Here is a 13366-nt window from a genome sequence, read left to right as displayed (position 1 = left end):
CAAAACAGAACTTCAGGTGCTATATAGAAATACATGCAACAAATGAAAAACAGGTGGGGAAAATGGAAGCAAAGAAAAAAATAAAGATCAGAATATCAGTGAAGCCAGTGAGGACTGGTGCTCAAGATCGCTTCCATAAAGTCCTGTTGAGTTGCAGAGGTGACCCTAAATTCTATGGGCCTACACTTTGAAGCAGTCAGAATGACTTAGGAAATATCAGTTGCCACATTCATAGCATTCAGTGTGTTAAAAAAAAAATTCCCTAAGAATTATGCTTTTCCCATGATGACATAGTAGCAGCAGCATCATTATCATCTCTGCAATAAGACAATGAGCAGATGGTATTGAGCAGCCACTGCTATGAGCTGCCAGAGACCTGCCAGAAAGATCTGGTGAAGGCAGTTGTGTCAGGCACCACTAGCGTAGTCTTGACTGCCAGAGCTGACAGTCTGAATTAATGTAGATAGATCCAGATTCTAGAAACTAAATGGTCTACCGGTCTTACATGTAGGTCACAGGTTGTAAATCAATAGCCCAAGGACCAGGTTTAACCCGTAAGTATTTTCCACCTAAAATATTTGAATTAGTTGACCATATCTAAAATATTTTGAATGAGTTGCCCAAAATTTAAATCAAAATGTGCACATTAAATTCTAGATTTTTGGCTTCTTCAAAAATCAGGTCTTGTAACACTGGGCCCATAATCTCGCTTCTGAATCACTGGCTGACCCGTCTTTCTGGGGCAGATGTTCTCTGGGTCACCTCAGTTCTCACACCTGCCTCACTCATTTTTAATACCCATCTGCTTTCATGCTCATGGTCAACCAGTCCTTTGTGTCCTTTTCCTTCTTCCTTCCCTTTCTTCCTTCTTTCCTTTCCATTTGGCTGAAGTACTTCCCAAATGAAGATTTTCAGAGAGTCTCAGTTTACAAATTAGAATAAGTGGAGCTCTCTGATAGGAGAATGAAAGCCCTTCTCTCTGTCAGGCTCATTCATCTGCCAGCTCCCATTTATGGCCACCAGAGACAGACCTTTGGAGATGCCCTTGGGTTCTGTAGAGCCCAGACTGATAGTACTGCTCCAAGATCCCTTGTGCAACCAAAATATGTGTGAGAATTACACTGCAGAGTTGGAAGATAAATTCTCTGTCAGGGAACTGAAATCTGGAAGTTCTGTATTATAAGAAAAGTGCAAATGTTTCAATAATTTTTTGAAATTTTGTAGACTTTTCATTTCTCAAGTCATTTATTTAATTATTTTCCCAGAAGGAGCTCCACTTTACCTAAATCAGTGTTTCTCAAAGTACAGTGTTCAGATCAGCAGCATCACATCACCTGGGGTCTTGTTAGAAATGAGAATTTGGGGCATACCATCTTAGACCTACTGAGTCAGAAAGTTTTATCTATATGAACTCTATAGATGTTTGGAATACTAAAGTTCTAGATCTTCAAAACTTATTAAATTTTATATCTTTGCCTTATGCTTTACAAATGATGTAAGTCTGTCTCACATATTGTATCCTCTTTCTAATTTATATTTTTGGGTATTTTTTATCATTTAACTTAGTAAGAGTTTACTCTATTTTTCTTGGCTTTTCAAATAGTTTAGATTTATTTATCAACAAGCTATACTACCTAATGCTGCACAGGAGAATCATTAATACCAACATTAAATAAAGTTTAATTTAAAAAAAAGAAAAAGAAAAGGGCAGATCCATGTGTTTTAGTAATCAAGGAAACCTAAGTAACGTTAACTTTGTATATGCAAGTTAGAAGCCAGCACGGATATGTGTCTAAATAAAAGGCCACCCCAGTTTCTGAATCTTTTCAGGCAGGGCCTTTGTTGCCCAGTCTGACCTTGAACTAGAAATCCTCCTGCTTCAGCCTCAGGAGTAGCTGGGATTATAGGCACCGCCACTGAGTCCAGCTGGCCACCCCAATTTCACTGTAAGAGGAGCTAACCTGAAAATCCCAAAACTTTGTGGCTATATATACACACGTGTGTACGTGCACATATATACACACACATTCTTTGAATAAGGCAAGATACACTTAAGTAGTCAACACAGGCAAGAATGAGTGAGTTTTCTTCAACATTAATCTGTTCCTTTTCATTAGGTCGATGACAGCATTCCGAGGAGACAGCAAAGTTATGAAATTATTTGCAAAACATATAAAGGTAAGCCGAGTTTGTGGTTCCTAATAGGAATGTAAGTCACCACTAAGGGCCACTCCCAGATCTCAACTTTACCCTTTAACCTCATCTAATGTCCTTATTAAGTGTCTTCTTTGGTGCCTGGTTTATATGACAGGCTTAGCAACCATTCTGGTTTTCTTTGAATTTTGTGCCTCTGCCTCTGCATACCTTGCTACCTTCTGCAGTCATTCCTATACAGCAGCTGAGGCTTGATTCCTGCATTCTTTAAGAGTTCACCAGTTTTCTAGGGAAGTTTTCTTCTTGACCCTGGAACTTGATCCTAAACACCTCATTTGCACTTCACTTTCTTAACTTTACGTTAAAATGCTCTAAATTGACCTTTAATTGCACTTCCTTAATGTCTCTTCTTTTTCCTTCTTCTCTTCCATCTTGGAGCAGGTTCAGGAGCAAGTAAAATTGCTGGAGAAGCGTGTGGTGCACCTGGGTGTGGGAACACCAGGAAGAATTAAAGAACTCATTAAACAAGGTAGGAAAGAGGGCAATGATACTTCTACCCAAAAGTAGGACTTGCCTTACCCCCATGTGGAAGTTTAAGAAACCACATTTGAATATATAGAAACTAGATCTCTGTGTTAATTTCCCAATGGGAAACAGAGCCTGTAGTCTCTGAAACCAGTAAGGATAACGTAATGGGGAATGATATGGACTGCGATAAACTGAATTGCATTTGCCCACCTAAACCATTCAAATCCCAGTCACAGTGCAGGCCATATAGCCCACCTCAAATCCCAGTCACTGTAAGCAAGTTAGTAGATCCAACAGGTTTTGTTCACCAATTTGCAATCTCTAGAGTTTGTAGAGCTCAATGTGTTGACCATTTCTTTCCCAGCTAATTGAGTCTTAGTCCCACAAGACTCCCATTGTGGTTTAGGATTGGTATATAAAACTTCTAAACAAAACCAAAAGAATGCAGTTTCTGTGGATAAAATACAGATATTCTGGAATATTACTACCCAAATGCATTTCTCTTTTAGTACTTTATGCAGAAAGTATTCCAGACAGCATCCCGCAGTGAGTTTTTATATTTTGTTGACTTTCTTGAAGCCAGTAGACTGAGAACCTGCTAACCTGTTGATGATCTTATTACCTGTTCTGCCAACCAGACAGATTTAATGATTTCTTTTCATACTCATTTCCAAGTTACTTCCTTAATGTAGTAATAGAACTTTGTTTTATAACTGTCTGGAGCTATTCCTGGATTATTTTATGTATCTTAAAGTAATGTGTTCATCAATTTAGTAACTCAGTACAGAGATGATCATTTACTCAGAAAACCAAAAACTGGTTTCTCTCTAGATGAAAATCATACATAGTTAATTAAACCCACTGTATGCAGAGTTCTATGCAGAAGAGAAAGAGACTAGGCAGCCTCCAACAAGGAAGGGAAACATACGTTTATTGAAATCCTACTTGTACTTATGCTAGTCATCCTTTTGTATGCTATCTCATTCAGTGCTGACTGGCACTCTTTATTTTTTATGAGAGAAACTGAACCTCAGAAGGATTAAGCGACCCCTGAGGTCCTTTAGTCCAGGCCTCCCTGGTTCCAAAGACTTTTCCCCTTAAGGAGTTCTTGACCAAGTTGAAGAGCTAAATGTTCACAGGATGAGATTGACAACATGAGGCAGTCAATGCCAAGAGCCAAATGATCACCAAGTGCTATGAGATTTGAAATCAGGGAGAGATTATTATAGAGGCCTGACCCTGCAGGGAAGGATCTTTAACTGCTCTTTGAAGTTTTGAAGAGGACTAAGGCAACCAGGGATATTCATTGAAAGCATGTATGTATAGGAGATGAGCCCACTCAGAAAAGAACAGGCAGATCCATGTGGTACATCAAGAGCAGACAGTGAGTAGACAATATAGTGCTGAGATGAAGAGTCCCTAGTAAGGTTTCAGACCTTGGATTTCAAAGCTGAGGTCCAGCAATTGACCAACTCTGTGACTTTGGCCAGTTAACCTTTTTAAGCCTATTTCTTTAACCAAATGACAGGAATAATAACAGTATTTACCTCAGGGATTGTTATGAAAAATGAAATGTCAATAAAGAGCTCAGCACAGGAGACTACATGGAGAAAAAGGAATTCCCACTGTTGGCAGGATTATAAATTAGTACAACCACTATGGAAATCAGTATGGAGGTCACCATATGGAGGTGGAACCACCATATGACCCAGCTATACCATTCCTTGGTATTTACCCTGAAGAATTATAGTCATCATACTACAGTGATACGTGCATACCCATGTTTATAGCAGCGCAATTCACAATAGCCAAACTATGGAACCAACCCTAGGTGTTCATCACCAGATGAATGGATAAAGAAAATGTGGCCTATATACAGTCAGCCTTGAAGAAAAATGAAACTGTCACTTGCAAGAAAATGGATGGAACTAGAGACTAAACTCAGAAGGTCAAGGGTCACATCTTTTCTCTCATATGTGAAACTAGAGAGGAAAAAGGAAAAGAAGTGGGTGGGGCACAAATCTCATGAAAATCAAAGATCAATAGAGGAAAAGGACCAAAAGGAGGAGGGGGGAAGTTCTGGGGAGTGATATTGGCCAAATTATATTGTGTGCATGTACAAATGTGTAACAAAAAAATCCCATTATTATGTACAACTATAATGCACCAATTAAAAAATGTGGAAAGAGAAAAAAGAGCTCAGCACAATGATTGTCACACCCTAAGTGCTCAAAAAATACTAGTTTCATCAAAGAAACCAACTTTCTTTCTCAAAGACTTTATGAGCTATAGTAATAGGTGATTCCATTGGAAAAAAAGTCAGATTTTGGAGAGGGAGAACCTTGAACAGTAAACTAAAGAGTTTGAATTTTTGTCTTATGGACCTGGGACATTAAAAGTTAAGGAACAAATGAGAGATAGCAATTATAGCCCTTCCGTGAAACACGGATTTGGAACAGATTAGCTGGGCTTTAGGAATGGCCAGGTGTAGACACTCAGATTGGTTCCTGTCACCAAATTAACCCTTCTACTCTGCCACCCATGCAACAGCACCATTCTTCTCTACATTTGAAAAAAAAGGTGTTCAGACTATTGAAATTAGGTTTCTACAGAGTTGGGAGAAATGTGAAGGTTAATTCACATGGAAAATCATTTAAGGGCTGTTGATGTTGTATATTAATGAAAATAACTTACTTCTGAATCTGATTGGCTATCTAATATTCATTAGCGTCAGGTGTTAGGCTGCATACAAAGAAGAAAAGCCCTCACACTCTGGAAACTGGAAGTCTTAACAAAGCAAGACCAACAGCACATAACGTATTTTAGTAGCTGTTTGTGACTTAGCAAGATGTTTATTGTGTTGGATATACAGGAGAGTTTCCAGACATTGAACAATATCCCATGACATTGGGATCTATACAATGATAGATTGAATTTTGTTGTTATAATTTCATAATGAATGGGATTTCCTGACTATAAGAAAAATGCCAAAATGGACAAAGAAAATAAGACACAGTAGAGATAATCCCTTATTAGTTATAATGCATATATTTCCTTTCAGTCTTTTTTATACACGTTCATGTATTTAGCACTACAGCTCATAACTTTGCAGCCTACTTTTTTCACTTACTATGTTTCATGAGGACTTTCCTTGTCGTGACTAGGTTTAGTTTTTCATTTATGATATCTCTGCAACATTCTATTGCAAAGTTATACTGGTTTGGGTTTTTTTGTTTGTTTGTTTTATCAGTTTTTTATGGCAGGATTTTTGGTTTTATTTTCTCATTTTTTATGATCATCTTTGCAAGTAACTATGTTCAAGTTTCTGTTTGCCCTGGGATGTCACGGAAGGAAAACTACTTGTCCAATAGTGTTTTAAAGCCTTATTACATAATGCCCAGTTTCATTACAGAGCTGTATTTGTTTGCTCTTCCACCTGTTATTTTTTAGAGGAGACTATCTCTCAACTCATTTTTTTTTCCCAGCTTACCATTTGCATTTTGCTTTTTGCAGAGAAAGTTTTAAATAAAAGGTTTGTTTGTTGTTTTGTTGGTTTGGGGGGTTTTTTGTTTTGTTTTTTTCTTCTTGTCATTTTGGGTTTTGTGGGGGGTTTTTGTTTGGTTGGTTGGTTTTGGTTTGGTTTGGTTTGGTTTGGTACTGGGGTCTGGAACCAGGGGCACTCTACCATTGAACTTCATCCCCACTCCTTTTTATTTTATATTTGAGACAAGTTCTCACTGAGGTCCTGAGGCTGGCCTCGAACTTGTCAACTGCTTGCCTCTTCGTCCTGGATCACTGGGATAACAAGCAGGTGTTTGCCACTGCCCCCTGCTAAGCACTTCAGTTATGAAAAGCTACTTGGAGGAGAGAGGGAGATATTGAAGTAGCCAAGGGAAGAGCTGGGAGGAGGTGCTGCAGGCTGAGGAGGTCTTCAGGTACTGTCTTCAACTTGGAGCAGTAGGAAAAACAGACCTCTGAAGGTCCTCACATTTGGTAATTGTCTTCTAGATAGAAGGAAAAAGAGGAGAAGGAGGGCTTGAGTGATTTTCCAGCCTCATCAAAGGATATCTGAATGAATAGAACAATTCACGTGGACTTCCTTTTCTGCCTAAAACAAACCACCCGACCCCTTCCTCCTCCTCCTCCCCACTCACCTCCACAAAGTCATGCAGATTCCAAGGGCCTCTGTACCTAACTGAGGATATACCTGATCCAGTCCTTTCAAGAAGGAGGCCGCACCTTCCAGGCTTCATGAAATGGAAGCTTGGTCAGCACAGGAGCATTCAATAAGCTTAGCTAGAGCAGCTTCTCTGCTTTTTTCAGGAGCAATGATAAGACTGAAAAGAGAGAAGTCCCAGAGGACTTTTTTGCTTTCCATCAGGCAAAGGCAGCACTTAATGGGCAGAGATTAGTTGCTAGGGGAAAAGACAGCAAACAAGTCAAAAAGCAACCAGAATAAATAAGCATTATAATAAGCTTCTGTCCAGAGGTCTTTACTACAGCCACTCTCACTGTCTCTTTCAGGTGGCCTTAATTTGAACCCCTTAAAGTTTCTGGTTTTTGACTGGAACTGGAGAGATCAGAAGTTGAGGAGAATGATGGACATTCCTGAGGTACTATGTAATCAGCAACGACCTTTCATCCTTTTTGTTTGTTTGTTTATTTCCAATCCCTACTTGAGTTCAAACATTGTAATAAAGCATTTGACATGGAGAGCCAACATATTCTGGCTTTTGACATGATTTCTATCTTTTAACTCTGAGATAACTACAATTATGAAGGCCACCTCAACCCCTTAGACAGAACTGTATTCTTTGTGTTTTATGGGAGTCCACTTTGTCACTCATTAAATGACCAAGGGCCTCTGTCCTAGAAGGACAATGTTTGTACTTTGCCTTTGAGAAACAGGATGATCTGAAGCAGTTGGCACTTTTCCTGTGCCTTTCCTCATAGACACAATCATCTTTGCCTGATTTTATTCTTATGTGTGCACTTTTGGCCAAGGTGGGAGATTGGGAGACACATACTTATCTCTTTGCCAACATCTCCTCATCCCCAAAAACCAATTACTTAATTTAGAAAGATATTTTGGCTTTGTGGGGTGGGGAAATTTTTTGATATCTCAATGGATTAAGATTGAATGCCTTTATGAGTACAGCTTTAGCTCATTATATATTTATGAAAGCAATCCATTATCATCATAATGTAAAAAATTGATTTTGCCACCCACCATATTACCATGGGGCCAGTTTTTTAGTCTAGGGTTTGCATAGTAATAAACATGACTGCCAAAAATAAATCAGGGCAGTAACTATGGAAGAGACTTGGAATTGCTCCTCTAGACATGCTAAATAATTTACCACATAAAACCATATCTCCAGATTGACCAAACCTGATTTTAATTGATTGGTAAGTTATTATCAGTCATCAGTTTGGGGTAAAAGACAAGACAATTTGTTCAATTCCACCCACCCCTCACCCCCCCATCCTCTCTCCAGACACAGAGTCATGCATTTTGCCTCTGAACAGATCGACTTTTTTAAAACTAGTTTAACAAATTTTATATCAGACAAATGAGACCCTATTTAGTGATTTCAGTTATAATGTTAAATCTGAATAATCTACTAGTTGTTTAGTTATAATAATGAGGAATAATGTCAGAATTTCTTTGTCATCAGTTATTGTGTTGACATCATTAGCAATTATCCTAAGGCAATAAAATCCTATATTAGAGTATTGCTATGACCTGGTTTACAGAAACCACACTTTGGAGTCCTTGAGCCATGTTTGTATGGCATTTATTTTGAATGGCTACAAACAAAAGGGCACTTTAAAGAAACTGATGTGTTCTCTAATACCTCTTCCTTTGTGTGACTATTTCAACTCTGAATCAAGTTGATCAGGGCTGTTCCTCTCTGCTACTGGCCATAACAGCTGTGTAAATACCTGGGAACCCAGATGTTTTCACCATCTTTGCTTGATCTTAAACTTTTTTTTTTCTTTTTTTGGTCTTTTCTCTCATTTAGATAAAAAAGGAGGTTTTTGAACTTCTAGAAATGGGAGTACTCAGCCTGTGCAAGTCGGAATCCTTGAAACTGGGACTTTTCTAACCTGGTCCTAATGAAGATTTTCGCAGTGAAGTTTGCATCATATTTAAAGGTGCTATACATTGTAAGCACTCAGTAGATATTAGCTACTTTTATTATGTTAGTTGTATCATCAATTAGATCACTGGGAATGTTTGCCCGAGATTCTTTGACAGAAATTAATTTCTCCTTTGCCATCTCTCTTGTATAATAAAGAATCATGAGCTTTTGTGTGATCTTTCTTGAACAGATTGAGTTTTTCTCTCACCCTCTGTACTTTGCTGTGATATGCAAAAGAAAAGGAAGAGCAGCTGGGCAACCTGAGGCAAGCCCCTTCCCTCTCTGAGCCTCAGTCTCATCAGCTGTGAAATATTCACAGAATTTTCACAAGATTTCTGTGAGATGGTGCATGAGGAGCTGTGAAGTGTGGTCCCATCATGAAGGGTAGCAGTGGCAGCTAGGAAGACCCATAAATGTATGTAGCACTTTGTAAACATACAAAACACAATATAACTATGCCTGTCTTATCCATTTATTTTTTAAAAATTTTTTTGAAATAATTTCAGACATACAGAATAGTTGCAAAATTTAATGGAGTTAATTCCTATGTTCCTCCCCCTACAGCTTCTCCCAGTGTTAATATCTTATATAACTATGATACAGTTGCCAAAACTAAGACATGAACATCAGTACTGTACATTTAACTAAACTACGGACTTTGTTCAGTTTCACCAATTTTTTCACTGATGTCCTTTTTCAAGTCCAGGAGCCAAGCCCAGATTCCATATTGTGTTTAGTCTTTATGTCTCCTGATGGTGACAGTTCCTCATTCTTTCCTTCTCTTTCATGACTTTCACACTTTTGATGCGTACTTATCATGCATTTTGCAGAATATCCCTCAGTTTGGATTTTTCTATTATTTCCTTATGATTTTATTGAAGTTATGCATTTTTTTGGCCAGAACCACAGTAGCAGTATGTGCTTCTCAATGTATTGTGTCAGGGAATGTGTAATGTTATTGTGGTTTTTACCAATGATGTCATGTCAGCCTTGGTCTCCTGGTTAGGCAGTATCTGCCAATTTTCTCCACAACAAAGTTGCTGTTTTTCCCTTTGTAAACAATATCTATCTATCTTGGGGAAGATACTTCAAGGCTATGCACATACTTTGTTTTCCTCAAACTTTGCCCACTAATTCTTAGCAATAATTGGTAGTTCTTTTCTGCAACAATTATTACTGCGAAGATTTTTTCAGTTTCCCTTATTCTCTTAATATATTTTTATTGGAATTTCTCTGTAAGAAAGAACTATTTCTTTTTCCCATTTATTTATTCAGTTATTTCTTATTTATTCAATTATTTATTTTGGTATGGGCTCATAATATTTATTCTGTGGGTTAAATGCAAATTCTCTTACTTTTCTTACTCATGTAAATTATGTTAACTATTATCTACTTTGTGCCAAGCACTGTGTTTACAGTTGTCACACTTAGTCTGTCATGTTTGATCACTGACATAGTCCTGAAGGAAGGATGTTACTATTCACATTTTATAAACAGTAAAACTGAATCTCAGAAGGGACATACACTAGTTCAAACAGAAGAACTGGAAATCAAACCCAGGTCTCCTGTTTCACTTCAAGACACCAACTTGTCTGTTTGGAGACTCGGGCATATACAACAAATAGATAATAAAGCAAACAGATCCCACATGAAATTCTGCACTTAAATTCTGTGAAGTTTTAAACAAGCCTCAGAGGCTAGCAAATAGAAATACAGCAGATCACACTCTCCTGCATACTAGCAACTTACTGCTCATGCACCTCTGCAGGCCAAAAACCACACAGAAGGATTCAGGGAAAGAGAAATGTGTTCCATTCTCAAGGGTCCTGACCAGAGCCCAGCAAGTTAAAGGAAAGGAAAAAAAGCCACCATAGAATGAAGTTTTATCCAAACTATGCCTAACCTAACCCTATTATTTTATCCCTTTAACCCTAACAAGTGAGATGTTCTCAGCCACAAGTAAAAAAGAAAATGGATCACATGTCTTCCAAATACCAGCATTCAACTACCTGTCAAGTGACATGTCTTAGACTAATCTGGAAAAAAGTTTATCAAGCCTGATTTTTTGAATGAACAAATCTGCATATTAAGACATTGCTACCTGTTTCTGTCAGAATCCAAACCAATCTATCAAGCTGCTATTATTGACTTCCCCAAAACAAAAAATGAGACCATTATGAACATTATATATGTGAGAGTGTTCCCCACACTTCAGATTCTGTATTCATATTTAGTATATTTACAGCTAATAGGAAACAATAATGAGATACAAGGCAACTTCAAATATAAAATATGGCTTATACTGCCTCAGAAGGCTGTCTACACCCATGGTTAAAGAAAAATGAAGGCAAGAACTTTAAAAATCACTCTTTCAAATTTCTAATGATACCGCAGCACAACAGCTACTAACAAACTATCACATAGGTACAGTCTAGAAGTGTTCTCACACAGGCAATTTTGTCCCCCCAGGGGACCTTTGCAATATTTGGAAATATGTTTGGTTGCCACACCTGTGGGGGATGAGGGGTTACAACTGGCATCTAGTAGATGTTGTGACTGACATTACCAGGCAGAGGCCAGGGATGTAGTCAAACATTCTGCAATTCTACAGTACAGCCCCAACAAAGTAATACCTGGCTCAAAATGTCAGTAGTGCTGAGGAGCCCTGTTCTAGAAATATTGAAAAGCAAAGCATAGGAAGTTTATTTGCAAGCTTAAAATAGATTTACTTAGAAGAAATAGGTGAATGTAAAATATATATCTGATTATAGCTCCAGAATATTGCACCAGAAGTGTACATTACCTGTGATTTTTCCTTTTCATGTGTCCACTGGACCAGGCCACAAGCACCCAGATAGTTGATCAAATATTATTCTGGGTGTTTCTGTGAGGGTGTTTTGGAATGGAATTAACATTTAAATTGGTGGACTTGAGTAAAGCAGACTGCCCTCTGTAATGTAAGTGGGCCTCATGCAATCGGTTGAAGACCTGAAGAGAACCGAAGGCTGACCCTCCCCCAAGTCTGAGAATTCTCCTGCCTGGCACTTTCTAACTGAAACACTGGCTCTTCCTGACTCCTCCAAGACCTTGGCCTGCAGACCTCAACTGAGACATTGCAGTTGCTACAGATTCTCTATAATTGTGTGAGCAAATCTTTTATATAGATATATAATCATACAATCTATTGTTTCTGTATCTCTGGAGAACCATGATTAATATACTACCTGGGAAGCTTCTTTTAGTTTGGGATCTTGGTTAGTTTGCTTTTGTTGTTTTATAAAAAGAAATATTATTTTTATTTTTATTGGTTTGTTACAGGAAGGCCCTTTTACTATTAGCTCAGTAGTGTACTCCCCACCTGATGCTGGAATAAGTACCTAAATCACAAACAAACCCGATATTTTGTAGGTCAACACTGCACATGTAATTTAATCTTATAACCTGTTATTCCCTTTTAAACCTGAGTTCCTAACTCTGTTCTTTCAGTAAAACAATAGTCGATGATAATTAGAAGTCTTTGCTTCCATCTTCCCATGCATGCTGTCTGACAAGGACAGCCATACTAGTTGCCACCTCCAAGTCAGATTCAAATGTCACCAGAAAGTTTCCCATTGGTATTTTACCTTTTTCCAATTTTGCAAATAGGAAGAGTTGACTCTGAATTGGAAACCTCCTATGTAAGTACTTGCATTTATTTTGTCTTCTTTTAAATGTACATTTGCCAAAATCATTGCCTTCTTTGACACAAAAACAGTTCATCATGGCATCACTGCCTAATTAATAAAAAGGGAAGATTAAAAATTCACATACTGCCTAATTTTAAAAAGCCTAATTCTGCATTCTTAATGACAATTTTTAAATATTTAACTATTGTTAACAGCCTAATGAAAATGTTAGTGGATTGCTAATAAGGGAAAACAACAAAACCAACCATATACCAGTGTTGAACATCTAATTGATTATCTTTCTCTCACCTCATCTGGGCTACTCCAGTGCAGGCATTTGGGAGAAATTAGGAAGAGATGTTTTAATCCACATTTTTATGGAATCTTTCTAATGAATTGGGGGGAAGGAAACTGCTGAAATAAACATCTGTGGTCTGCAGTTCCATGTATGCTTCTCCCTTATTCATTGTCACAAATAGCAAAGCCAGCTATCTGAGAGCATTTTTCCAACTCAGTTTATACTCACATTAGGTGACAGCCACATTTGGAAAAAGTTGTCAACCCTAAGTTATTTTTATGTATTCAAGGATCTAAGCAAGTTCCTAAAGATAAATCCATTTTTTTTCCATTCCAGGAAGGGTTTGCCTTGAATTAGTCACCAAATCCCAGAAATAGCCCATACTGATTATTTCTGCTTATTGCCAGATGTTAATTTCTATAGACCTTTCTGGGCACTATCCCTTCTAGGTATGGCGTTTAGCACAAGTCTTTCTGAGCCTAGGTAAAATATACCCAGCAATAGTTGACCAAAGAGAGATATGCTCCTGTTGAAAATCAGGTCTGGTTAAAGAATAAGTCCAGGAAGTAGAAAAG

General features: G+C 37.9%; 1 protein-coding gene across 3 annotated transcripts in view; it reads left to right on the top strand.

Moving 5' to 3' along the window:
• Col8a1 (collagen type VIII alpha 1 chain) overlaps positions 1-9004 on the top strand; it is a 525631-nt gene extending 516627 nt beyond the window's left edge. For all 3 annotated transcript variants that reach the window (XM_047563749.1, XM_047563750.1, XM_047563751.1), the window contains 4 exons: positions 2118-2178; positions 2596-2683; positions 7207-7295; positions 8709-9004. In XM_047563749.1, coding sequence (XP_047419705.1) covers positions 2118-2178; positions 2596-2683; positions 7207-7295; positions 8709-8792 — 322 coding nt within the window. In that variant the 3' untranslated portion in view covers positions 8793-9004. The remainder of the gene's footprint in view (positions 1-2117; positions 2179-2595; positions 2684-7206; positions 7296-8708) is intronic.
• The last annotated feature ends 4362 nt before the right edge of the window (positions 9005-13366 follow it).

This window comes from Sciurus carolinensis, chromosome 9 (genome assembly GCF_902686445.1).
Source record: "Sciurus carolinensis chromosome 9, mSciCar1.2, whole genome shotgun sequence".
Lineage (NCBI taxonomy): Eukaryota > Metazoa > Chordata > Mammalia > Rodentia > Sciuridae > Sciurus > Sciurus carolinensis.
This window is presented reverse-complemented; position numbering and strand designations above follow the sequence as displayed.